The sequence below is a fragment of the Grammomys surdaster genome, unplaced genomic scaffold, assembly GCF_004785775.1.
Source record: "Grammomys surdaster isolate TR1022 unplaced genomic scaffold, NIH_TR_1.0 205, whole genome shotgun sequence".
NCBI classification, from domain to species: domain Eukaryota; kingdom Metazoa; phylum Chordata; class Mammalia; order Rodentia; family Muridae; genus Grammomys; species Grammomys surdaster.
Window position 1 is genome coordinate 2,154,962 of NW_021604650.1, and position 25,778 is coordinate 2,180,739.

The following is a 25,778-nucleotide window of genomic DNA, read 5'->3' on the forward strand; positions in this document are numbered from 1 at the left end:
CTCCGCCCCCGCCCCGCCCCGCCCCGGCTCGGGCAGCGGGAGGACCCGGAGTGGAGGCTCCCGAGCCCGTGGTGGCGGCGACGATGTGGTTCTTTGCCCGGGACCCGGTCCGGGACTTCCCGTTCGAGCTTAGCCCTGAGCCCCCCGAAGGCGGGCCGCCTGGGCCCTGGATCCTGCACCGAGGCCGCAAAAAGGTGAGGTACTACGCTGCTCCGCAGGCCGCAGCCGTCCTCGGCCTTTCCTAGTCTGTATGCCGGCTTCGCTGTGTCGCGCCGGGCCTGACGTGGCGGCGACCAAGGATCTCGGCAACGGGCTGGGGAGTGGGGCGAGCAGTGACGACGTGGCGGACGGAAGGACCGAGGGACCGTCAAAGCAAACCGGATGGGGGTCACGTGGGCTTGGCTAGATCCTTAAGGGCTGTCCTGGGGCGAGACTGGCTGGAGTCCCTTCCCTTCTGTTCTGGAGACGGACTCGGAGCTCCTGTAGTCCGGGCAGGTTGGAGTGATCACCTGGCCCGCGCCACTCAGGTTGCTGTGTCCTCCACCAGGCCACAGGCAGCGCGGTGTCCATCTTCGTGTACGATGTGAAACCCGGAGCCGAAGAGCAGACCCAGGTGGCCAAAGCTGCCTTCAAACGCCTCAAAACTCTCCGACACCCCAACATCCTGGCCTATATCGATGGGTTGGAGGTACCTGTTGCCCGATCTGCCCATCTTACTCTCCTCAGGCCCTCAGTTTGTACCCAAGTGCTTCAGCACCCTCACATTTGGTATCTTCTCCACTGCCTCTTTCCCTGTCACGTCCCTCATCTTCCCTTCCTCTTCTGGAACCATACTCTGATACCCTTTTTCTTATTCAGACAGAAAAGTGCCTTCACATCGTGACAGAGGCTGTGACCCCACTGGGAGCATACCTCAAGGCACGAACAGAAGCAGGTGGCCTGAAGGAGCAGGAGCTGTCATGGGGGTTACACCAGATCGTGAAAGCCCTCAGCTTCCTGGTCAACGACTGCAACCTCATCCACAATAATGTCTGCATGGCTGCTGTGTTTGTGGACAGGGCTGGCGAATGGAAACTTGGGGGTCTGGACTACATGTACTCAGCGCAGGGCAACGGCGGGGGACCACCCAGCAAGGGGATCCCTGAGCTTGAGCAGTATGACCCCCCGGAGTTGGCTGATAACAGTAGCAGAGCAGTCAAAGAGAAGTGGTGGGTGCCTGAGGTCACGGTACCTTGATCTGCCCTGCACTGGAGGCCCCTGCAGCCTCGGAACCCCTAGACTAGCCAGAAAACCCCTGGCCCTTGCTGCCTGCCTGGGAAGGGAAGCAGGGTCTCAGGAGGAGGGTGGTTGTTTAGGAGGGACATAGTTTCAGTGCTTCTGAATTTGAAAGCTGTGTGTTGGAGGCATGTGTCCATGCTTCTCTGAGCTTTGGTGTTTGTTAAGTGGGGCTAATGAAACAAACTACTTGGGGCCGAGGGGGTCAGTGCAGCCAAGGCCTGTGATGCAGCAGGTACTTGGGACCCAAAGCAGGTTGGAGACAGCACTGGTATATGCTGGGGAGCCCTGAACAGCTCTGGGTTACTGCCACAGGTCAGCAGACATGTGGCGCTTGGGCTGCCTCATCTGGGAAGTTTTCAATGGGTCTCTACCTCGGGCAGCTGCCCTGCGCAACCCCGGGAAGGTGAGTGTCCAGCCTCTGCCTGCCTCAGCTGTCCCAGGCCCTTCTTTCTTGCCACCCATCCATTACTCTTTCCTTAACACGGAACCTTCCCTTACAGATCCCCAAATCCCTGGTGACCCATTACTGTGAGCTGGTGGGAGCTAACCCCAAAGTCCGTCCCAACCCGGCCCGCTTCCTGCAGAACTGCCGGGCACCAGGTGGCTTCATGAGCAACCGCTTTGTTGAGACCAACCTCTTCCTGGAGGAGATTCAGGTGAGCCCTGTCTGTGCTGGGGTTCCTTGCCAGGACCTCCCCCTATGTTTTGGCATCTCACATATGGATTGTGTGGAGACAAGCATGCTGCTCACTGGTTTACTCCAGTTTGCTTTTTTATACAACCTAGGACCATCTGCCCAAGAGCAGTACTGCCCACAGTGGACCCTCCTACACCCATCACTAGTCATGAAAATGTCCCCAACAGATTTGGCTGTAAGCAATCTGATGGAGGCACTTTTTCAGTTGAGATTCCCGCTTCCCAGATGTCAGAACTAACCAGCAGTGGGGAATTGGCTCTAGGACTCCTGAGAGTTGGCAGATGTTCTGATCCTTAATGTAAAATGGTATAGTAGTTGCATATAATTTATATCTTTCCATAATCTCGTGTGTGTGTGTGTGGTGGGTGTGTGTGTGTGGTGTATGTGCGTGCATGCGTGCGTGTGGTATGTGTGTGGTATGGGTGCGTGTGTGTGGTGTGTGTGCGTATGTGTGTGTGTGGTGTGTGTGCGTGCGTGCATGCATGTGTGTATGTAGCTGTGTTGTGTGTGTGGTGTGCATGTGGTGTGTGTGTGCATGCGTGTGTTCGTGTGTGTGGTGTGTATATGTGTGGTGTGTATGTGGTATGTGTGTGTGTGTGCATGTGTGTGCGCGTGTGCATGTGTGTGCATGTGTGTGCACGTGTGTGTTTGTGTATGTGTGTGGTGTGTGTGTGTGGTGTGTGTGTGTGTGTGCAGAGGAGGGTATCAGTATCCCGCTCTATCCCTTGCTGCCTGATCCCCATTATTTAGGGTCTCACTCAGGCTGAAACCAGTAATTTCCAGTGAGCCTTCTGTCTCCATCTCCTTAGCCCTGGGCTTATAGGTGTGTTGGGCTATGCTCAGCTTTTTACATGGGTCCTGGGGATTTGAACTCAGTTCCTCATGTTTGTACAGCAAATACTTTAACCCACTGAGCCATTACCCCACCCCCTCCTGTATTCTTTAAATTATCTGTAACTAACTTACTAGCTCCTTAGATAATATGCATCCGGTATAAATAGTTACTATATTGTGATATTTGGGCAAACTATGGCAAGAAAAAGTAAGCTGTACATGCGTGTTGCAGTAGTTCTTTCTTTTCTGATATTCTTGCTCTCTGGTGGACGAAGATAGCGAGGGCTGCTGTGTACAGTTGAGCACACGGCAGGTGCTTGATGACTCCCCTGTCACTCAGCAGCTACCAGTCACTCATACTTGTATGGTTGCTCTGTTCCTCTTGGGTCCCACACAAAGTGCTGGGGAGGAAGCGAGTCAGACCAACCCTCAGGACCCAGCAAGGAGCAAACAAACAGCTCCTCACCTCTGGGAGCTCTCATTACAGGAGAGACAGGAAATGTGACTGAGAAACCTGTGCTCCCCAAGTAAGTGCTGGAAGGAAAATGACCCAGTGTCTGAGACTTAAAGGTGGGAGCCATCTGGAAGGTGACTGGGAAAGATGGTACTGGGAGACAGAAGAGCACAGGGAAGGGGACGCCCTCTGCTTCACCTCTGAATCTCAGCATCCATGTCAGTGCAAGGGAGAGAGTCAACAGCATCCAGCTGCTCTTAGCAGCATAATGACAAAGGACTGAGGCTCTGCTCTGACCCAGCTAGATGTAGAGAACACAGAATCAGGAGCCGGGCAGGAGGGTGGCAGACCTCAGAGGAGCAGAGTGCATTGTTGGGGTGAAACAGGAAGGCCAGTTTGTTTTGTTTTGTTTTTTCGAGACAGGGTTTCTCTTTATAGCCTGGGCTGTCCTGGAAGTCACTCTGTAGACCAGGCTGGCCTCGGAACTCAGAAATCCGCCTGCCTCTGCCTCCCAAGTGCTGGGATTAAAGGCGTGTGCCACCATCGCCCGGCGTTTTGTTTTGTTTTTGAGGCAGGGTATCACTATGTATCCCTGACTGTCCTGAGACTCACTATGTAGACCAGGCTGGCCTGGAACTTGCAGAGATTCTCCTGCCTCTGTCTCCCTGAGTTACATTGGGATTAATGACATGATTCACCATGCCTGGTACCAAAGTTTTTATATCTTTTTTTTTTTTTTTTTTTAAAGATTTATTTATTTATTATATATGAATACACTGTAGCTGTCTTCAGACACACCAGAAGAGGGCGTCAGATCTCATTACAGATGGTTGTGAGCCACCATGTGGTTGCTGGGATTTGAACTCAGGACCTCTGGAAGTGCAGTCACTGCTCTTAACCACTGAGCCATCTCTCCAGCCCAAGTTTTTATATCTTGAAGAAGCAGCTGAGATTGCTGAGCCATGATGTCTCCTGGCCAGTGTGGGGGCACTGGGGTTATTGTTACATGGAGTTCTCCTCACATGGCTGACTCTGCTAGGCTGCCTGTCCTCTGAAAATGTGCCCCATAGAAAATGGGCAGTTTCTGGCTAACCCCCAGGAGAACGTGGGAGTAAAGAGAGCCCTCAGTAACTTTCTAGAAGGACAGCCTTGGCTGTGATTCCCCCTTTGAACCTTACTTGTTACCTCCTGGCTCTGGGGTTAGCTTGCTTCCCACACTGGACTACACAGCTCCATGCCACTTTGGCATTTTGCACCTCAGCCATGGTCACTGCTTCTGGACCAGGCTGCTCCTGAGGGTGGCGGTAAAATGGGACACAGGGCTTTGGGTAATGACCACCAAGATACTTCATTTTCTTCTCCCTGAGGTAAGACCTCACCATCCTTCCCAGGATGGCCTTGACACCTCCATCCTGCCTTGGTCTCCCCAGTGCTTGGAAGGCATGTACCGCCATGACCAGCTTCTAGCCACGGGACCCTTAACCCTCATTGTCTTCTTTTGTAAATGGACCAGTGACAGCAGTGTGCAAAGTCACAGAGGTGTGCTGGTTATTTGTTAGCTGTATGTCTTTAAACAAGCTTCCTTTCTGCCTGTGCTTCAGCTTGGCTGGTGGTTCCTTCCTACACTGTGAAGAGGGTTATTTGAGATACTATGTGTGGATGTTTTAGTTTTCAGACTGTGCTCACGAAATTTGTGTTGTGCATGTTATAGCCTCAGGGTGGGGGTATTAGAAAGACTATGACTGTCAAGCCTGGTTTGGCCCAGGTCTGGTGGAAGACTATGTGCCTATTTCCTGACTTTTTCTATGTCTCTAGAAACCCCACCGCATGTGTACAACCAGGCCAGGGCAAGGAGCCAAGAAAGATCTTTCCTGCTTTGAGCATCAGTTTCCTCGTTTGGGTTTTTGTGAACAGTAGAGGAAGGTGTTTGATCTCTTAGTGATTGATTACCTTATAGGTTAAGTGACAGGGTTATAGCAAGAATGGTCACTGGAGCAGGGCGGTGGTGGCACACACCTTTGATCCTAGCACTTGGGAGGCAGAGACAGGTGGATTTCTGAGTTTGAGGCCACCCTGGTCTACAGAATGAGTTCCAGGACAGTCAGGGCTACACAGAGAAACCTTGTCTCGAAAAACCAAAAAAAAAAAAAGAACTATTTCCAATTGCCGGGTGGTGGTGGCACATGCCTTTAATCCCAGCACTTGGGAAGCAGAGGCAGGTGGATTTCTGAGTTCGAGGCCAGCCTGGTCTACAGAGTGAGTTCCAGGACAGCCAGGGCTAAAAAAAAAGAATGGTCACTAGAAGACTGTAACTCTACAGCCCAGGCTGGCTTTGATCTCACTATGTCGCTTAGGCTGGCCTCCAGCTCCAGATCCTCCTGCCTTCCCTCCTCAGTGCTGGCCACGGTGTGGGTGGTCAGACCCGGCTCACTGGCAGCTTTTATGAGCATTTTCTGGTTGAGCCCTCAGAGTGGTGGTAGAGCTATTATACCATGTTACAGGGGAAGAGTCTGCCCGTGCTCACCCCGAGGTGAAGAGAGGGCTCCGTAGCATTGCTCCTTTTCCTTCAGTTGGCCCCTCCCCTCATCTGTGTACATGATGTGGCTGGTTTCCTCCCTGAATCCTGTCTATGCTACCCCCAGATCAAAGAGCCAGCTGAGAAGCAGAAGTTCTTCCAAGAGCTGAGCAAGAGTCTAGACTCGTTTCCCGAAGATTTTTGTCGACACAAGGTGCTGCCCCAGCTACTGACTGCCTTTGAGTTTGGCAATGCTGGGGCTGTGGTCCTCACACCTCTCTTCAAGGTAAATGGGGCCAGGAGCTGTGGGATCCAGAGACCTGGGTGGATTCACACTTGGGTGAGAAGCATACTCAGGGTAGACTCAAACCCAGTGTCCTCATGACTTAGCAGGCAGGGGCTACCTGCTGGGGGACCTCTTAGCTTAGGGAAGGGCAGTCTCTGTGCCTCCAAATTCTTTTGCTTACAATCTCTTCAGATCCTTTCTTCCATTTCTTCAAGCTCCACTGGTCTGACCTGTGCACCCTGGTTTCCAGGGCCCAGGAATTTGTTCACACACCAACCCACTCCTCTCCACATTCAGCTCTCTGACTTCCAGTGGCTTGATCTTGCCCTCTGCCTCCAACTCTAGCCAGCCAGTGCTTACAGGGGCTCCTCTCCATCCCAGGGGACTCTTATCCCTGAAGGGACTTGCTGGAAGAGTTTAAAAGGCAGCTATCAAATTTTGTTTAATTGGAACCCTCAGAAATTGTAGGCAGAATACTATGTGCATGTGTCATACAGGTGCCACTTTATGGCGGGGAGGGACTGAGTTGTCCACTGCCTCCTAAAACATGGAGGAAGGTTAGGAGGAGAGTTGCCTGGGCAGAGTGTGGCCCAAAGTCCTACTGAGGAAATGCTTTCTCCACCATCAACTCATCCTTCCCTGGAAAGCCAGCAGTGAGCCCAAGCAAGTGAGGGGACCCCTGTGAGGTGGCCCTACCCTGTGGGTGTGGCCAAGCTCTCTTCCTGCTCCTTTCTCAGGTGGGAAAATTCCTCAGTGCTGAAGAGTACCAGCAGAAGATCATCCCCGTGGTGGTTAAGATGTTCTCATCCACTGACCGTGCCATGCGCATCCGCCTCCTCCAGCAGGTAGATGCTCACCCAGTCTGCCCAGGTCCTCCTCCTCCCAGGCCTTGTCCTGACTCTGATCACCCCCAGCCTTAGGCAGGTGGCCAGAGCCTGTACTTTGGCTACCTATGGTCCCTAGAAACCTCTACCATGGCCACCACACAGGTGAAGGGCTAGGAAAGCTCTCAAGAGGTGGAGGTGGTCTCAGGGCTCTTTGCAGCCTTGGGATTCTCCAGCCTCCATCCACAATGTCTCCTGTCAGTCCCAAGACAGCTGGAGCTACAGATTGTTGGCTTCTAGGTTAGAGGGTCCTTATGAGCCAGAAAGAACTAATGATTCCTAGGCACCAGGAACCAATTCCTGTCCTACTGTCAGATGAACTTCCCTCCTGAAGACACACACACACACACACACACACACACACACACACTCACTAGGTGGGCTTCCTCAGGAGGCTACCTGGTGGCCAGTGTCTCTACTGGAATAGCCAAAGCCAGAGTGTCCCTGTGACTTCCTTCGGTGAGGGTGCAGCTAACTTCTTATGCCCTACCCTGGGCCACAGATGGAGCAGTTCATCCAATACCTTGATGAGCCGACAGTCAACACCCAGATCTTCCCCCATGTCACACATGGCTTCCTGGACACCAACCCTGCCATCCGGGAGCAGACAGTCAAGGTGAGTGTTATCAGGCCTGGAATGGCTACTCCTTGTCTCCCAAGACAGGGAAGTGGTTCTCTCTGGAACACAGGCTTTGGTTTAAGCCTAAAGGTGTGGTGGGAGTGTCCATATGTATGCATGCTGCCAATCCAGTGCCTGGGCTCAGCCTGGAAATGAGAGGGGTTTGGGGGACTCAGCCTGCAGTATTTTCTGCTGATTCTAAGCAGCTCCCAGTGCCTGCCTGGCCTCATACTGGGACACAGCACACACTGGCAACTAGTTCCTCTGTGAATGGGACAGACAATGGGCTTAGCAGACAATAAACAGAAGATGTGTATTTCATTAGAAAGTGAAAGGGGCATATAGAAAGGAGAGTTTGGAATTTTAAATATAGGACTACCTATCTGCCTAGCATGGAGGCACCTACCTGTAATACTAGCACTCTGGAGGCACAGACAGGAGGATGGCTGTGAGTTCTAGGCCAGCCTGGTCTACATAGGGTGTTTCAGAAATGTTTCAAAAAGACTGCTTTAGCCAGACGTTGAAGCTCTTGTAATTCCAGTGTATGGGAGGCAGAGCCACGAGGATCATAAAGTCAGGGCCAGCCTAGGCTACATGAAGAGCCTCAAAAAAAGGGAAGCGGCATGTATACGGGAGGAACTGCCTTCATCTAGTCTGCTAGAGGTCCTGGAAGAAACGTGCTCCTTGTAGAAGGATCAGCCCTTGTAAAGGCTCTGAGGCTGGGGGGTCTCTAGTAATGTAGTTTAGCATGCTGAAGGGGTGTGGTTATGGAAGGCGGAGCCAGACTGACGATAGTCCTGGAGCACCTGGCACACTCACTGAAGTGAGGCTGGAGCTGCACCAGGGTTGGGCAGTGGCTGGGTCCAACTTGCTTTAAAGGTCAGTTGTTGCATCACTGGGTATGGCAGTGCATTGCACACCTCTAATTCCAACACTCAGGAGGCAGATGCAGGTAGATCTCTGTGAGTTCAAGGCCAGCCTGGTCTACAAATCGAGTTCTAGGACAGCCAGGGCTACACAGATTGTACTCTTTGTGGAGCCTTACTGTCAGGCAAGGTGGAAGCTAGTTAGGGGTTGTCCCATGCTGGGGTAATGTCAGCCACTTAAAGAATGGGACATTCTGAAATGGGGGCTATCTTTTCTGAGCATTAAAGATGGTCCTGCGCCCTCTAGGCTAAGGTACAGGAAGGGTCTGAAGGTGGAGTGTGCTGAGGGGACCAACGAGCAGACTGGGAACAGCCAGGCTGCCATTGGGCAGCTGTTTGATGGTCAGGTGGAAGTATTGAGCTGGCACCGACCATATGCACATGTAAAGTACAGGGAAGAAGTCTTGGTTAGGGATGGACCAGGGGACTGTGCTCTCATCTTACTGCTCTGTGTCAAAATACCTGAAATGGCCTAAAGGGGAAAGATCTGTCACTTCTGGGGTCAGGGTCAGAGCTGTCAGCTCTGTTGCATCTGGGCCCCTGGGGAACTAGGACATGCTGGCGGGGGCCATGAAGTGAAAGCAGAATTACTGTTCTCATCAGATGGACAGAAAGACAGAGGGGAGGGACTGGCAAGTGATAACTCCCAAGGGCACATCCCCAAGTATCCACTGCCTTGAATGAGGTTCACTTCCATACCTTCCATCATCTCCCAACAACCAGAAAATTCTGAATCCAACAGTGGATTACCACTGGTGAGGCCTGAGCGCTCAGGATCAGTCATTGCCCTGAGGCCTCAGTCCGAAGCCTCTTGTGAGTGTGGAGAATCCAGACATCACGAGCAAGCACACAGGAGAGAGCCAGAGGGCAGGAGTCTTAGACACAAAAGAAGCTGAAGAGTGTGTACTTGGAGGCTTCTAACCACCCATCTCTAGGAAGACAGCAGTCACCCAGGTGGGGTAGAACCGAACAGAAGCTTGAAAGTGTAGGAAGAACTTGGGGGTGTCAAAACTCCTTAGGGTCAGGGCTAGTGGTAAGAGAAAAATGGGCCCTTGTTCTGGTTCATTTTATTGTCAGCCTGGAGTCATCTAGATAGAGGGAAGCTCAAAATGTAGAATTGCCTAGGTCAGATTGGCTTTTGGACATGTTTGTGGGGAGTTATTTATTTCGCATTTATGCAAAATGGCCCCGCCATTCCTGAATGAGCTAGAAGCATGAGCTGGTGAGAAAAACAGGTTCCTCTTGCTTCCTGCATCCAAACTCTATCCTCTCCCCTGCTCTGCTTTCTAAGATGGGATCTTCTTATACAGCGCTGGCTGGCCTGGAACTGATTTTATAGACCAGGCTGGACTTGAACTCACCGACCAACATAACCTACCTCTGCCTCCTGAGTGCTGGGATTAAAAGCTTGATTACCATGCCTGGCCTCTGCCCTTGGGTTCTTGTATTTTTGTCGTGACTTCTGTCAGTGCTGGATTGTGACCTGGTAGCTGTAAGATGAGACAAAGTCTTTCCTCCATGTTGCTTTTGGTTAAAGTGTTCATTACAGCAACAGAAAGGAACCTACCTAGAGCAACCACTACATACAGTTAGCAATTTGGAAAATAAGTAAATCAATTTAATGACTGAGTCTAGGCACAGTGGTACATGCCTCTAATCCTAGCATTGAGGAGGTTGAGGCAGGAGGATTGCAAGTTCAAGGATAGCCTGGGCAAAGCAAAGTTAAACTGAAAATCAAATTTAGCAAATTGGATGTCATCCGTGACCTCAGCCTGAATGAACCAGTTTGGTAGAGGGAGTTGTCAATGCATTGGTATGTAAGTTTGAACAGGGCAGAATGCAGGCAAGCTTCTGGGGTCTAGCCATAAAAGGGAGCTGGAAATAGGGGACTCCCTGTTTTAATGTGCTAGCTGGGAAGGGACTGGACTAGACAGATCTGACAGCCCGCTGGTGGCATTCTCCCACTGGTGTCGTTCTTGCACTGGCTCACAGTCCCTCTGTCCCTCTACTCTGCAGTCCATGCTGCTCTTGGCCCCAAAGCTGAACGAGGCCAACCTCAACGTGGAGCTGATGAAGCACTTCGCAAGGCTACAAGCCAAGGACGACCAGGGTCCCATCCGCTGCAACACCACAGTCTGCTTGGGCAAAATCGGCTCCTACCTCAGTGCTAGTGTAAGTGTCCTGTGGAGCTGAGGAAGGCCGGCAGCCTCCTCTTGGGCTGCAGAGCCTGCGTGCTTGGGTCCTCATTGTTCCGGAGCGTCCTCCTCGATCTGAGAGTCACCAGGCCTAATGCTTGGGCTTCTTGAGGTGGGGTTAGCTGTAGGTCAGGTCACAGCCATCAGGGGATAGAGCTGGGTGTGGAATCCAGGTCTGCTTGACTCCATGTCATTACCCAACACTTGAACTTCTGCCAGGCCTGGGCAGTTAATAAGACTGAATGAAAGTTGGGCAGTGGTGCCACATGCCTCTAGTCCCAGCACTTGGGAGGCAGAGACAAGTGGATCTGAGTTTGAGGCCAGCTGGTCTCCCGAGTCAGTTTGAGGACAGCCAGAGCTACACAGGGAGACTGTCTTAAAAACAAACACAAGTCTAATGGCTGAATAGGACCAGCAGTGGGAAAGAAGGGAGGGGCACTCAGCCTGGGGTGGCTGCACTGCACCCCATGAGGCAGTGTGGAATCCAGTGGTTCAGGAGAAGCCTGGGTCCACACTGTAGCTAAGTTCTCTTCCTTTTTTGTTTTAGGGTTTTGGTTTTTTGAGATAGGTTTTTCTGTGTAGCAGCCCTCACTGTCCTAGCACCAGCTCTGTAGACCAGGCTGGCCTCAAACTCACAGAGATCCATCTGTCTCTCTCTCATGAGTGCTGGGATTAAAGGCATACACCACCTCTGCCCAACATAAATTCTTTAAGTTGAGAATGATAGGTTCACATTTTTAGACCTTGGGTCCGGTGGATGGCCCCTGCCCTGGGAAGTGAGGTCTGGTAGCTTGCAGCTGCTTGTTGCTTCTGTGTATTCAAGCATCCTTTTCCTATCCGTCTGGGCTCTCAGACTAGACACAGGGTTCTCACCTCCGCCTTCAGCCGGGCCACCAAGGACCCATTTGCACCATCGCGGGTTGCGGGTGTCCTAGGCTTTGCCGCTACACACAATCTCTACTCAATGGATGACTGTGCCCATAAGATCCTGCCTGTGCTCTGTGGCCTTACTGTGGACCCTGAGAAATCTGTGCGGGACCAGGTAAGGCAGCCAGGGTAGACCTGGGGGCTGGGCTGGGACACCCGCTCTCACAGAGGCCTGGCCATACCTTGAGATTGCGGGAGCACTCAGGGAGTACTCAGCTTGGCCTCTTGCTACTCCGCAGGCCTTTAAGACCATTCGAAGCTTCCTGTCCAAGTTAGAGTCTGTGTCAGAGGACCCCACGCAGCTGGCAGAAGTAGGTGAGTGACCCACACCCATGTTCTCTTTCACTTTCCTATCCCATGGGAGCATCTGAAAGCTGGAAACCCCCAGCCAGTTGCCATAGATGTTCCGTAGATTGGAGGACTGGGCCTAGGGAAGGGAGGGTTTGCCGCACATCACTGTGTTACAGAGCTGACCCATCAGTCATCTCAACATGGAGCCTATACCTGCCAATCTCTTTGTCCAGAGAAGGATGTCCATGCAGCATCCAGTCCTGGAACAGGAGGAGCTGCAGCCAGCTGGGCCGGCTGGGCTGTGACCGGGGTATCCTCGCTCACCTCCAAGCTGATCCGAGCACACCCCACACCTGGGCCATCTGAGACCACTGTGCCCCAGAGACCAGTGCCAGAGGGTGAGTCCCAGGATCACCGCATCAGTGGCTGCGGGCTGAGAGCTATTGTCAGGCTCCCCTGCTGCAGTGGTAGGGACATAAGACAGGGGCATTGTCTAGTCACTCTTTGGGCCTCCGTGATACCTTCTCCTTTCGCCCCTTTCCTCTTAGCCACTTTACCCCGAGAACTCTTTGTTTCCTAGGAAATCCTGCTCCAGCCCCTGCCCTTGCCCCTGCCACCCCTGCGACCTCAGGCCACTGGGAGACACAGGAAGAAGACAAGGACACTGTAGACGACAGCGCCACTGCCGACAGATGGGACGACGAGGACTGGGGCAGCTTGGAGGTAAGCAGGGCCGAGGAGGCCTGACCCCAGCTCAAGGCAGACTATCCTTCAGAGGAGTGCGCAGACCAGAGTTGGGCCTGCCCTCATCTGCAGGCGATCCTGGTAGGGGGCTTTATGGATTGGTTGTGATAGGCCAGCAACAGCCACTGAGCCCCTATTCAACTCCAGAGTCAGAGCTGGGTCAGAGAAGAAAGGGCTGGTAGGCCTCAAAACTGATAAAAATCCCAAAGGGCAGAACCGTGGCCAGGAGGGCTCACTGCACTTGCCCTCTTGGGGGTTGAGAATATTGCTGCTCACGCATTTCTCCTTACCCTGCAGCAGGAAGCTGACTCTGTGTTGGCACAGCAGGATGACTGGAGTGCCAAGGGCCAAGGGAGCCGAGCTGGACAGGTGGGCTGGGTCGGGCAGGGGTCTGTTGTTTGGACAGGTGGGCTGGGTCGGGCAGGAGTCTATATGGAGCACTGTTTGGTCATTTACTATACCTGGCCTGTCTTTCCCATTGTTCACTCATAGGGCAACCACTCAGACAACAAATCTCTGGAATCACACTGGAGCAGCTGGGAAGTTGAGGGCTCCTGGGACCAGGGCTGGCAGGAACCCAGCTCTGTCGAACCTCTCCCAGAAGGCACCCGACTAGCTAGCGAGTATAACTGGGGTGGTGCAGAGCCCAGTGACAAGGGTGACCCCTTTGCTGCCCTGTCTGTTCGTCCCAGTGCTCAGGTACTGGCTCACTGGAGCACAGCATGGAGTGAACTGTGCTGGGTGTCGACCCCCTACTGCAGCCTGTGTTTTCTTTTTCAGCCCAAGCCAGACCCAGACTCCTGGGGTGAAGACAACTGGGAAGGCTTGGAGGCTGAGAGCAGTGAGTGTTTCCCACGAGGAGCTGACAGGGGCATGGGTAGGGAAGGCATGGGACCAGAGGGCTAAGACTGCTCACCCACTCCTTCCCTTTCTGATCCCAGGACAGGTGAAGGCAGAGCTGGCCCGGAAAAAGCGAGAGGAAAGGAGAAGAGAAATGGAAGCCAAGCGGGCAGAGAAAAAGGCCACCAAAGGGCCCATGAAGCTGGGAGCCCGGAAGCTGGACTGACAACCCCACCCCCAAACCCCTGGGCATTTCCAAGCACTGGAGAGCAGTCCCAGCGGATGTATTTATTGTACAAACCATGTGAGCCTGGTCAGCAGGTCAGGGACATCTAGTGTACATAATCAGAGCCACAATAAATTCTATTTCACATCCTGGGTTCCAGCTCAGCCTAACCTGCACAAGCAGTAAGTCTTGGTGCTGCCGTCCCAACCAGCTTTGGATGTGAATATCAATTTGCCTTGAAAGCCAAGAGTAAATTAAAGGGGCAGATCAGACTTCGACGTTTTTAGGAATCATCCTCAGGGAGGAAAGCAGACAGCGACAGCGCTCTGCAGGCAGGAGCACCCTTGGGTGTTGGGGTGTAAGGAGATCTGTGGGCCCCGAGGATCCTTGGGTCCATGTGCTCATTTGGTCAGGAGCAAAGGATGTACTTGTCTCCACTTTCAGCGGAAAATACCCTTGATGATCACTGAGGTGTGGGCCAGGGCTGCGTCAGCGGCGGCGCTGAGGCACACAGGCCCCATGAGGGCGGCTGCGTGTGAAGCCAGCTTTGCAGACGCAGCGGAATGAACCACTGGTGTTCACACACCGTTCACTCTTGCACAGCAGTCCGCGCTGGTTCAGCTCCCGGCACTCATCAATGTCTGCAAGATAGCATAACAGACACAGGCTTGGGTTAAGTCCCACTGTGGTGCAATCTGACCCCCGCTGACACTGCCCTTCTGTCCCTAACACCTTGCTCACCCACGCAGCGGGCACGGGAGGCATCCAGCTGAAAGCCACCAGGACACTCGCATACCGCCCCGCCTGGCCGTGGCACACAGCGGCCACTCACACAGCGGCACTCATCTGAATCCTCCTCCGAGCTGTCCTCGTCTATATGGGCCAGAGGAATACAGATATCAACATGGGCTCCCGCTGATGGCCTCTAATCCACACGTCTGCTCCCTTGGCCTCACCTCGCGGAGACTTTCCCAGTAGCAGAGGGCTTGTGTCCCAGAAAGAGTTGCTCTCACTTTGTGAAGTCGGGCACTGGAACCCTGGAAGTGGGTACAGAGTCAGCAACACAGCTGTACTCCTGTCCCTGCCTCTAGCCCCTCAGGGGTAGCTCACCAGTGCCATGTGGTGGGCACGGTCTGCACTGGGTACCCCAGCCACGGCCCTGGCGGCAGCAACAGTCGTCGAAAGTGAGGGCAGGTCCCGCCAGGGGCCCCATACACATGCCATCCTCTCCTCGTTGGCCCCAGCACACTTCACGTCGCTCTGGGGCGTGCTCTGTGGAACATGACCCGCATTAACAGGAGGGAGGTGGTGACTACCCACTGCTGTCACATCCCAGCTACGGGCTGTGGCCCGGGGGCTCCACCCTGACAGGACTCAAAATCGGCCTAGGACGAATGTCGCCCTCACCCGCCTGGCTCTCGGGGAGCTGGCAGTCGCGGCCGGAGGGCCCGGGCACCCAGGGCGGGTGACACTCGCAGCGGTAGGAGCCCGGGAGGTTGACGCAGCGGCCAGGGCGGCAAGCAGCCGGATCCTGGCACTCATCCACGTCTATGGGACATCGAGGGGGTTGGTGGAGGTGGTAATCACAATTCAGCCTGGGCTCTGGTCCCTTCTGCTCCCCGCACTGATTCCCCGGGCCTCACCCATCTCCTCCGGGCTCAAACACTGGCGCTGCGCCGGGCTGTACTCTGCGGGCGGCGTGCAGGCGCAGCGGTAGCCGCCGCGTGTGTTCTCACACACCCCGTTCCTGCAGTTAGACTCATCCAAGCACTCATCCACATCTGCCGAGAGAAAGAAGGGTGTGACAGGAGCAGGCCCGGATTAGGCTGCTTCCCCAGGACCACCACCTGCAGCTGTGCTCACCCACGCACTCCAGCAGGTTGCCATCATAGTAGAAGCCCTGCTTGCAGTAGCACTCGTAGCCAGGCTGCGTGTTCACGCACTTGCCCTCCTTGCAGATCTCTGCCCCAAACAGTATGCATTCGTCGATGTCTGTGTGACCAAAGGGAACGTGAATGCTCAATGGCCTCTCCTTTACCTGGAGGTTTGGGCCCCTTGGCTGAGACTCATGGGCGGGGCTTATGGGAGACTTGAACCCAAGACAGGGATTTTGGTTGGGATTATTGGGGCCAGACTGGTGTAAGGGGTAGAGCTTACCCAGCGAGTGGCCGACCCAACCAGCACCCTTAAACCAAACCAAATTGTAATGGGAAGAAGGAAGGAGGTGCCAGGTCAGAGCTTACCACGATGGGCTGGAATGCCATAGTTCACAATGTTGTTGTCCTGAGTGTAGCCCTTCCCATCAGGACAGAGGCTGTGAAATTCAGCTGCAGGGTGAGAGAGGGCAGGAAAAGCAGGGCTGAGCAGGCACTTGCCACACCACACATCTGCTTTCTCCTCCTTTCCCTCCCATCCACCCAGAGGGAAAGCCCTTTGGTTCTCAGATGAACAAAAGGGAGCTCTGGGAAGGAGGGGTGTATCCCTCTTACCTGAGCTGTAGACTGGACAGGGATAGATTTCGCAGTGATCTCCCCAGCCAGCCCCCAGCGAGCAACAGCACTCCTGCTGGGTGACATTGGTAGCCAATACACTGTCACAGAACACGGTGTCATCGAAGTTAAGGTAGCATTCCTTCTTGTGGTGGGGCTGCTCCACCTCTGGAGAGAGGGTGACAGTTCAAGTTCATGGAGATAGTAGTTTTGGCCCTGTCTACTGTACCCCAAAACTGCACCCACTCTGACCTTCAACTGCCCTGGCCCTCCTCATCACCTGATGAGAGGCCTAACTCCACCCACTTCTCCCAGGCAAAGAGGATTTCTTTCTGTTCTAGGAATTCAAAAAGGTGGAACCGGCACATATCTCTAAGGCAGTTGTAGCTCCAAAGGTTACCAGTCTGAGAGAAGGGCGGGTACTCACCCTCACAGCCATGTTGGTCCTGGGTGAGTGTGAATCCCTCATCACAGACACAGACATAGGAGCCCTGGAGGTTCTCGCAGGCCCCATGGGGCAGACACAGGCCTGGATCCTGGCTGCACTCATCTATATCTGGGAAGGGCAAGGAGACCAGGAAGCAAGGACAAGCTCAGCTGTGGAGAGCCAGCCCCTCTTTCCCTGGGGTGTACCCACAGGCTCAAAACCTGAGTTTCTGCTTTGGTTTCAAAGTGCATACAACAGAAGGCTCCTTGGGCCTGTCTGTCTGCGTGGGTAGGTTTGTGCGGCTGTTAGCCTTTGTAAACACGTAGGTCCTCCTGGCATTCGAATGAGCTCCTGACCCTCAGCTGACATTCGGAGACCTTCCTGATCATCTCCCACTACCTTTCAGTTTTGCTATTCCTTGAAGGAATGTCTGCTGCTTGACATCCTCTGCCTCAGCCTCTTGTGTATCTGGGATGACAGACACATGTCATCAAACTTGGCTCTGCACTTCTTCATTCCTCCCAAACTTTTGTTCAAGGTAGAGTTATCCCTACCCCTCTAAAAGACACACTGAGTACTTTATAACTGCTGTTCATGGGGTAGAACCCCACCCAGAGGGACCCTTCCCAACCAGAACCCCTGCTGAGAGATCCTTCTCACTCAGACCCTTCCAACCCAGGGACCCCCTCCCACCCAGAGCTCCCTACTTAGAGACCCCCTCCCACGCAGAGTTCCTTACTGAGAGACCCCTTTCCTCCCAGAGCCCCTGCTGAAAGACCCCTAATGCTTCAAATCTCAACTCTACAGGCATCTCCCTTTGTTTAACTTCTGGGTAACCTCACCCTGAACCTGAGGCTCATTTTCATGCCCCCTTCCAATCTAGGAGCCCCAGTTTATTGCTGAAATACCTAGTACACCTCTTGCCAAACAGGGGTGTGCAGGTATCACGTGGTGGTGAATGTACATAGAGGTCAGTCAGTTGATGGGTCAGACTATCATATCTGTAAGGGGCTGAGCAGAGGTGCTGGAGAGATGGCTCTGTCATTATGAACACTGACTGCTCTTCCAGATGACCCAGCACCCACGTGTCCACTCACAACCATCTGTAGCTCCAATGCCCTCTTCTAGCCTCCACAGGGATGTATTCATGTGGTTCACAGGCATGATTCAGGCAAACACACGTGCACAAAAAGTAAAAATAAGCAATACAGCTGGGCAGTGGTGGCACACGCCTTTAATCCCAGCACTCGGGAGGCAGAGGCAGGCGGATTTCTGAGTTTGAGGCTAGCCTGGTCTACAGAGTGAGCTCCAGGACAGCCAGGGCTACACAGAGAAACCCTGTCTCAAAAAACAAACAAACAAACAAACAAAAAAAAAGCAATACAGAAACACTGAGGCCAGCAGGCTGACCCTTGTTGGAGAACAAAGGCACTGGTTAGATGGTTAGATGAGTTGGATGGATTGATGAAGAAGATGGATACAAAGACTACAGAAGAGCTACAGTGTGTCAAATAGACACAGAAGAGCTACAGTGTGTCAAATAGACACAGAAGAGCTACAGCGTGTCAAATAGATCACACTGCCCTGCCTCTCCTTTTCAGGAGCCCTCCACCACCAACTCCTCATACCTTGGCACTTCCTGCCACCCACCAGCCGATGGCCCTGGGGACAAAGACATCTGTAGGAACCATTGGTGTTGATGCAGTCACCCCCAATGCAGGCCGCAGGGAAGTCACATTCATCGATGTCTGTAGGAGATTAGGATTTGGAGAATTTCACGGGTTGACCCCATACACGCAGCCTTGAGTTATCTGAGTTCCCTACTCTGTTAGTTCTGGGTCACTCCCACACCCTCAAATCACAACTGAGATCTGGATGGGGACTGGACCTGGGCAGTAGAGATCCTGGGGTAGGTAGAAACAGGCCAGCGCCCAGGCTCTAGGATCCCTCACCCTCACAGTGGCTCCGGTCCCTTGACAGATGATAGCCAGAGAGGCACTGACACTGGAAGGAGCCTGGTGTGTTCGTGCAGATGCCATCTTGGCACATGTTCCCAGCCTCGCACTCATCCACATCTGCAGGGCACAGAGGAGTGTCAGGGGACCAGGCTGGACTTGGTTCCAGGCTTCTGTTAATGTTTTCCCACTGCTTCCCATTTGTCTGGAGCAAAAAGCTGAGGCCTAGGGAGCTTCCACCCTGCTCCCACATAAAAACCATGCATGGGGGTCCAAGCAGGATTCCATGGTTTTACTTGATGTCTTCCCACCCTTCATCCACACTCATCAAACAAGAGGCACCTCTCTTCCTATACTACTTAGGGTTCTTTAGCTTCTCAGGTGGTGCTCTGAAAGCCCAGCTACCTTCCATTAGCCTTACCATGCCTTTACTCCCATCTCCTGATGCCCCTTCACCTAGTCTGCCTTCCCTAGTATTGGTACCAAGAAGCTCTGCTGGGCCAGGCAGTGGTGGAGCACGCCTTTAATCCTAGCACTTGGGAGGCAGAGGCAGGCAGATTTCTGAGGTCTACAGAGTGAGTTCCAGGACAGCCAGGGCTACACAGAGAAACCCTGTCTCAAAAAACCAAAAAAAAAAAAAAGAAGAAGAAGAAGAAGAAGAAGAAGAAGAAGAAGAAGAAGAAGAAGCTGGATGTTCTTCTAGCCAACTCTATCTCCTTGTGTAACCAGGCTCACCTCAACTTTCCAGAGCCCTCATAGTCCACAAACCATAGTTCCATAGAGACATGTCTGGTTCAAGACTCCTAACCTGCATTTCTCAGTTTCTGGCATTTCTGACTGAGAGACCCAAATGGACTCCACTACTGAGCTTATCCAACATGGATAGGCTCCCCAACTTCCATTTTAAAGGGGCCCAATTCCAGGGATCCTATCCCAATGAACAGCAACATACATGGAGTCACCAAATCAGACTCCCCTCTTTCCCTGACTTTGACACCCAGCCAATTTGTTCTACTATTAGAGCATCTCGTGGCCATCCCAGGCCACTGCCCTCATCCCATCCCTCCATAAAGCATGCTGCTCTCTCATTCTTCCTTGCTTAGCTAACTCCTACAGTCCTTTAGAGAAATGCAAGCCTCCTTCCTTCAGGCCTCTGTCTCTGCTAGTCGACAAATTTGTCAAGTTTCCCAGTTTGTCTGAAATCTAGTCTCTGGTCTACTTTTTGGAACTTAAACACTACCACAAGCAAGAGGATGAAATGATTCCCTGTCTGATATCTTCTTTTACTTCAAATTATCAAGCTTCCAAAAGTAAAGTTTCAAGCCTCATCCCTTAAGAGACAAGAGCTAGTTCAATAGTTAAGGATATCTACTGCTCTTACACAGGACACACCCACTTGGGAGTTCACCGAGGTCAGTAACCCCAGTTCCAGAAGATCTGGTCCCCTTTTTTGTTTTCTGAAGACACTAGGTATGTACGTGGTACACATGCGTGCATTCAGGCAAAACATACATGTACTTAAAAATAAAAATCCACCCTCCAAGGTCCAGCTGCATCGCTGAAAACATAAGTCTCAGTAAAACAGCAGAATTAGTCCCCCACCAACCACCGGTTTTACAGAGTGACCCACTCTCTAACCTCCGTGAATGAGAGTATCTGGCCTGCCCAGCATTCTGGAGCTCACCTATGCAACTGAGGCCGTCCGGTGCGGGCTCGTATCCCTGGGCACACGTACAACGGTAAGAGCCCGGAAGATTCTCACACCATCCAGGAGAGCAGGGGCTACCCTCGGAGCATTCGTTGACATCTGCAGGGAAGAACACTAGTATCATACTGTGCCCTACTTACAAACTGCTGGGTTGAGACACCTCTCCCGAGGGCGGAACTCTATTCTCAGGAGGCCCGCCCCCCACGTGGAGCCAGATCCGCCCTCACCACGGCAGACCCCGCCCCCCTGGCTGCGGTAGCCAGGCTGGCAGGCGATGCACTTGAAGCTGCCAGGTTTGTTTTCACATTTGCCATCAGGGCAGGTGCTAGGGTCGCGACACTCGTCGATGTCTGCATGGAAGGGGAAAGGAAGAGAACAGGTCTGGGACAACATAGCTGGCCAGGTACCCATAGTCCTCGACAGTTCCCCTCCGTCACAAATCAAAGCAAAATCTACCAGTTTTAGCTTCCCTGACCCCAGCCTGAGAGAATCAGAGATGGGTACAGGCCTCTTGCTCCCATCCTAAGTGGAGGGACGGCTGTGATGCTCGCTTTGGTCTCGAGGGTAACCCACCTTCGCAAACGGGTGGTCGGGAGGTCTTGAGCCGGTAGCCAGGATAGCAGTTGCATTTGTAGTGACCAGGAAAGTTGATGCAGAAGCCACCGTCACCACATAGGTGAGGCTTGGCGCACTCGTTCAGGTCTGAGCAAAGACAGGGTGTGATGGAGCGTGGGGCAGGCAGTAGGAGATGGTTCCACCCAGTATACCGGGTTAGCCATGGGCTGGTGGAGCTCACCCACGCACGAGCGGCCCCCTGCACCCACGTGGAGGCGGTAGCCTCGGTTGCAGTGGCAGTTGTAGGAGCCACCAGTGTTCATGCAGATGCCTCTCCCTGGGCCGCAGGGCTCTGCCTCGCACTCGTTCACGTCTGGAAGCATTAGCAGGAGAGGAGACATCAAAGGCAAATTGTGAGCCCCGGCGGCTCTCTGGCTCCTCCCCAGCCAATCCCTGTCCACCTCCGCCCCCTCACCAACACAGTAGCGGTGCTGCGGATGTGACCGGTAGCCTGGATTGCAGTGGCAGGAGTAATCCGAGGGCCCAGGCACACACTGTCCATGGCCACAGATGTTCTGGTTCAATCCGCACTCATCGGTCTCTGTGGCATGGGGAGATCCGGTCAAGGGGCTGATCAGAGAATATGTGGTTTCTGTCTCATCCAGAGACAGATACTGACACAACAGTCCTATTGACTAGGAGAGCTTAGTCACACAGTGACCTCTGGCTTCTGCACATGGGTATTTAATCCTAGGAGTAGTTCCTAAACATTATTGCAAGTAATACTGATGCTATTGTTACAGAAAGTCTCCAAATAGGACTCCCGTGTCCTTGTCATCCCTGCCACTTCCTTCCTTACCTAGCACCCCTGTCACCTCAAATCAAACCATAATGGCTAAGTGCTCTATGTTCTTAATACTCTTTTGCAAGAGTCTTTGAGACAACGTTTTTCCCAGGCCCCTCAGTAGTTTAAACCCTGTAGTTTCAGGTTTGTTACTATCTTCTAGCCAGTGACTTCAACACCCCTTGCTCCAAGGACCCAGGTCCTCCATTTTCCAATGGTCGATTGCCTCCCCTCCCAAGATAGATAACAGTCAGTTCCTAGGAACCCAACTTGGGCCAGAGCTGTGTCCAGATGGTCAGACCGAGGCCTCCGCTCGTCCTCTCGTTCATAAGCTCCATTCCCTGCTCTCCCATTGGTCCCTACCTTTTCCATGAAGCCCAGGGTGATGCTAAACTCAGCTTTGTCAAAATACACTGGCTAGTGGGCCTTTGAAGGCTGCTCTCAGCCTGGTGTACCTGTGCGTAGACTTCCTTGCTTCCCTCCTGGGCACCTTGTCCTCCACATTCCCACAATCCCCAGGGGTAGTCACCTTCCACCTGAGCCTTTCATCTAGGCTCAGAGTTTTAGTCAGAGTCAATGACTGTGGCCTTGGAGTCTCTATAACATAGGCTCCATCTGGCTTCTCTGTGACCTGGGACAAATTCTAAACCTCTCTGAACCTGGGCCTTTTTCATCTGGAAAGCGAGGCAAGCATTTTCCCTTCAGAGTTAGAGAGAGCAAACTCATGATTATTCTGTGGAGCCCTTCAGAGAGAGCCTGGCAGAGGGACTGCTCAGTCTGTGTTGGCAATCACTCTGACGCTCAAGTCCTTGCAGACGCTTCCCACAGCCTTTGGCATCAACCCCGAGCCTGTTATGGCGGCTCTGTGAACTGGCTTCCCCCTGCTTCCCTGTGGTTTCTCCCTCCTCCACCAATGATTCATACTTCTTACACCTTTGCCCAGACTTACCCTCCCTGGCATGTTCTTTTTCTGAATCTGCATGTCCTTCCCCTCCCCTCCCCACTTCTCTTGAATATCTAGCAATCTTTCAAAACTACACCCACACACAACCTCTAGTTGCTACCTACTATTACAATCTTTATTTAGACTTCCCATCTTTCTGACTTACCTTTTCGTAGCATTTATGAGACATGCTAGACTTTAATCATTGCTCTATTTTTCAGGTCTCACACTATAGCCCAGGCTGACCTTGAACCCTAGGCAATTCCTCTGCCTTTACTTCCTGTATATTGTGATTGCAGGTGCAAGCCTGTGGCTTGCTTTGGGTTTATTTGGGAGGTACATAGTAGGTGCTCAATAAATGTAAGTTGAACGATGCAAACTCTCAGATTGAGCTGGCCATCATACCAACAGACCCACTGGAAAGCAAAGCAACACCTCTCCTGCTCACTGGATCTTCCCCAGCTCCAAGTTCTGGGCAAGTGCTAGCCTGTTAGCCTACAGAGTGTTGGAAGGAGGAAAACTAAGCTGGCTGTTGTAACCTATTCAGGATGTGGTCCTGCTGGCAGGCTTACCTGTGACCTGAGTAGGGGCGATCTCCACGGCACTTCGGGACGGGGGCAAGTCTGGCAGGAACCGGTGGAAGGTGGGTGGGGAGGGGCGAGAGATCAGCTCTGCGGGCAGAAGCAGTGGCTTTTCAGAAAGCGAGGCTCCTACCTCCTGCAAGCTACACCCAAGCTTTGCCACTCTGTCTTCACGGCAGCACGTGCCACAAGCGCACACCTCCCAGTGGTTGAGCCCCTGCTTGCAGTGCCTTGCTCACCTGGGTAAGGCCGGGCGGGTGAGGCGGTGGTAGTAGGGTGGCTCTGATGCACCGATCGCTCCTCGCTCACAGGCTGTGGTTATAGTAACATAAGCCCTCCCTGGCGCCTCTGTCTCCCCACCCCTCCATCTGAGTTCCCATACTCACTGGGTCCATGGTCACTCCTAAGAGAGAAGGTGGAATAGTATTTATGTCAGAACAGGAGGTCAAGGATCAAGATGTATAGCTAGGCTAGGTCTCAAGAGTTCAAAAGCCATGCCTTTGGGTCAAGGGTCAAAGCTTAGATCCTGGGATTAGGGTATGTTTGCTGAGTAGCCATTGCCTAGAGCACAGTGGATAAGCTCGTTCTGTACAATGCCAGCCTAGAAGGTGATAGCTCAAGTCAGATAGAAGGTGAGGGTAAGGGAGTAATGCCTGGGGGAGGAGGGTGTCAGTGGTTCAGGCTAGGGATTTAAATGTTAGAGCGGTGGTTCTCGACCTTCCCAATGCCGCCACCTTTTATTACAGTTCCTCATGTTGTGGTGACCCCAGCCATAAAATTATCTAATTGCTACTTCATAACTGTAATTTTGCGACTGTTATGAGCCCTGATGTAAATATCTGATAGGCAGGAGATCTGATATGTGAGCCCCAGAGGGGTCCCGACCCACAGGTTGAGAACCACTGCCTTAGAAGGTTAGCCCAAGAGTTTTATCTGGATCTGGAGCCATTGGATCAAACCAGACCTCTCTCTTCCTCTGTGTCCTCGAGTGGTGGTGCTCGGCTGGGGCTTTCAGGAAGCTGCTGGGGTTTGGGTGGCCCATCGGGGTGCAGGAAAAGGGAGAAGTCACTTTCACCCTGGATGGTGAGCGTCTGGTGGGAGGTGAGGATATGGTACCCCTTCCCAGCCGGGCAGATCTCCTTGAAGGCTGCTGTGGTCAAGATGTAGACACCACAGCAAGTGAACTCCTGAACAGGTACGAAGCTCGTCTTCCCATCCCCCATCAGCCACTATGTGCCTCCGCCTCACCTGTACCATCTGCGGGGCAGCGCTGGCACCGGGCACCCCAGGCTTTACCCACACTGCAGCAGCAGAGCTGGCGGGTGAGGCGTGTGGTCAGAGGGTGCTGGCACTGGTGTTCAGTGCTCACAAGGCGGAAACACAGGCTCTTCTCCTCTGGTTTGTCCGCTACAGGGGTGGTAGTGGAGGGCAGGACCTGAGCATTGCCATGTCCCTCTGCCCAGTTGCCTCAGATGCTGCTTCTCTGTTCTGTCAACTTTTGATCCATATGTGGCCCTGACCTCATGGAACTCCCTGAAACCTCTGTGACCACTGACTCCTGATTAGAGTTGCTCAGAACTTTGTTTGTTCTTCTCACTGAACCAGTGAAGTACAGGACCCTGACTTCCTCTGACCTCCAAGGTCTCTGACCTCAGGTCATGTGACTCATCACTGATTCTATCTGCTCTGAGTCTTGTCCTTTCTGCTATCAATCCTTGACCCTCCCTGACCTCTTGCGACCTCTTGACTCTGCTTGAGGCTCTGCCTCTCCCATCCGGCCTTGTGAATTCACAGGACCAGGAGTCCCCAAGTCTCACCAATGCACTGTGTACGTGAGGGACCCAAGCTATGACCAGGCGGACAGACACAGCGATAAGAGCCAGGGTTGTTGAGACAGTCACCATGGCGACACATGCCGGGCATCGCACATTCGTTGATGTCTGTGATAAGAAGTTTGATTCTTGTTGCTCGGGCCATAAGGTGGCAGCAAGCTGCTCCACACACTTGAGGGTTCTGCCTTCCTTAGACACATCCTCTCCCACCTTGGGACACACCCATGACCACTGGCCCACCCTACAGTCCACAGACTCTCCAGCTGACCATACCCTGGCAGTGGGTGCTGTTGAGCCTCTTGTAGCCCTGGGGGCAGTCAGCACCCACCTCCCCACGTACAGGTCCTGGCTTCTGTACCCCTGTATCTGCAGAGAAAGGACAGACACAATAGCAACAAGATGGGGGAAAACACTGGGATTCTTCAGGAGAGAAATGAGGACTCTGGGAAGGAGAGAGAGGATTTGGTAGGTTCCCCATCAAGTTTGGGGGCGGAGCCTGCAGGGGATGGCGGGAGATTCCCATAGCAGGGATGGGAGAAAGCTAGCTGGATCACCCTGTGGGGGATACCACACTGAGACAGGCACTCACACTGAAGCTGTGGGCACTTGTGACACTTGCTCTGTCCCCAGGCAGTACCGATGCTACCGCAGCAATCTTCCTGCTTGGTGAGGCCAGGCAAAGGGTTGCTGCCGCACTAGAGGAAAGGATGGTGAGAGGAATCACTGAG

General features: G+C 53.1%; 2 protein-coding genes across 5 annotated transcripts in view; one reads left to right on the top strand and one right to left on the bottom strand.

Moving 5' to 3' along the window:
* On the top strand, positions 1 to 13,875 carry Scyl1 (SCY1 like pseudokinase 1). Of its 3 annotated transcripts, none has more exons than XM_028770867.1 (17): positions 1 to 194; positions 548 to 688; positions 859 to 1,208; positions 1,591 to 1,681; positions 1,779 to 1,934; positions 5,906 to 6,064; positions 6,802 to 6,909; positions 7,451 to 7,564; positions 10,510 to 10,665; positions 11,542 to 11,730; positions 11,855 to 11,930; positions 12,140 to 12,304; positions 12,487 to 12,629; positions 12,948 to 13,019; positions 13,143 to 13,349; positions 13,431 to 13,491; positions 13,592 to 13,875. In XM_028770867.1, the coding sequence occupies exons 1-17, from the start codon at positions 84 to 86 to the stop codon at positions 13,714 to 13,716; spliced, it is 2,424 nt and encodes an 807-aa protein (XP_028626700.1). In that variant the 5' UTR covers positions 1 to 83; the 3' UTR covers positions 13,717 to 13,875. The 3 variants fall into 3 exon arrangements, with proteins under 3 accessions (XP_028626700.1, XP_028626701.1, XP_028626699.1); XM_028770868.1 differs by having other exon boundaries at positions 12,951 to 13,019; XM_028770866.1 differs by having other exon boundaries at positions 13,143 to 13,491.
* Ltbp3 (latent transforming growth factor beta binding protein 3) overlaps positions 13,764 to 25,778 on the bottom strand; it is a 16,153-nt gene continuing 4,138 nt past the window's right edge. Inside the window, exons 4-28 of one of the 2 annotated variants that reach the window (XM_028770865.1) lie at positions 25,640 to 25,745; positions 25,324 to 25,416; positions 25,036 to 25,158; positions 24,467 to 24,625; positions 24,183 to 24,368; positions 23,605 to 23,621; positions 23,458 to 23,530; positions 23,210 to 23,308; positions 21,326 to 21,451; positions 21,092 to 21,223; positions 20,869 to 20,997; positions 20,523 to 20,645; positions 20,272 to 20,394; positions 18,585 to 18,707; positions 18,261 to 18,380; positions 16,633 to 16,761; positions 16,206 to 16,373; positions 15,960 to 16,043; positions 15,580 to 15,708; positions 15,360 to 15,497; positions 15,124 to 15,264; positions 14,827 to 14,988; positions 14,673 to 14,753; positions 14,458 to 14,589; positions 13,764 to 14,357 (exon numbers count right to left, since the gene is read on the bottom strand). In XM_028770865.1, the coding sequence (XP_028626698.1) occupies positions 14,206 to 14,357; positions 14,458 to 14,589; positions 14,673 to 14,753; positions 14,827 to 14,988; positions 15,124 to 15,264; positions 15,360 to 15,497; positions 15,580 to 15,708; positions 15,960 to 16,043; positions 16,206 to 16,373; positions 16,633 to 16,761; positions 18,261 to 18,380; positions 18,585 to 18,707; positions 20,272 to 20,394; positions 20,523 to 20,645; positions 20,869 to 20,997; positions 21,092 to 21,223; positions 21,326 to 21,451; positions 23,210 to 23,308; positions 23,458 to 23,530; positions 23,605 to 23,621; positions 24,183 to 24,368; positions 24,467 to 24,625; positions 25,036 to 25,158; positions 25,324 to 25,416; positions 25,640 to 25,745 (3,048 nt within the window). In that variant the 3' untranslated portion in view covers positions 13,764 to 14,205. The remainder of the gene's footprint in view (positions 14,358 to 14,457; positions 14,590 to 14,672; positions 14,754 to 14,826; positions 14,989 to 15,123; positions 15,265 to 15,359; positions 15,498 to 15,579; positions 15,709 to 15,959; positions 16,044 to 16,205; positions 16,374 to 16,632; positions 16,762 to 18,260; positions 18,381 to 18,584; positions 18,708 to 20,271; positions 20,395 to 20,522; positions 20,646 to 20,868; positions 20,998 to 21,091; positions 21,224 to 21,325; positions 21,452 to 23,209; positions 23,309 to 23,457; positions 23,531 to 23,604; positions 23,622 to 24,182; positions 24,369 to 24,466; positions 24,626 to 25,035; positions 25,159 to 25,323; positions 25,417 to 25,639; positions 25,746 to 25,778) is intronic. The other variant, XM_028770864.1, reaches the window with a different exon arrangement.

Excerpts from the sequence above, each read along its gene's own strand:
- Scyl1 (XM_028770866.1), top strand. The coding sequence starts at position 84 with ATGTGGTTCTTTGCCCGGGACCCGGTCCGGGACTTCCCGTTCGAGCTT. Across the intron at positions 1,209-1,590 it reads AGAGCAGTCAAAGAGAAGTG|GTCAGCAGACATGTGGCGCT; the intron begins GTGGGTGCCTGA and ends TTACTGCCACAG. Across the intron at positions 10,666-11,541 it reads GCTCCTACCTCAGTGCTAGT|ACTAGACACAGGGTTCTCAC; the intron begins GTAAGTGTCCTG and ends CTGGGCTCTCAG.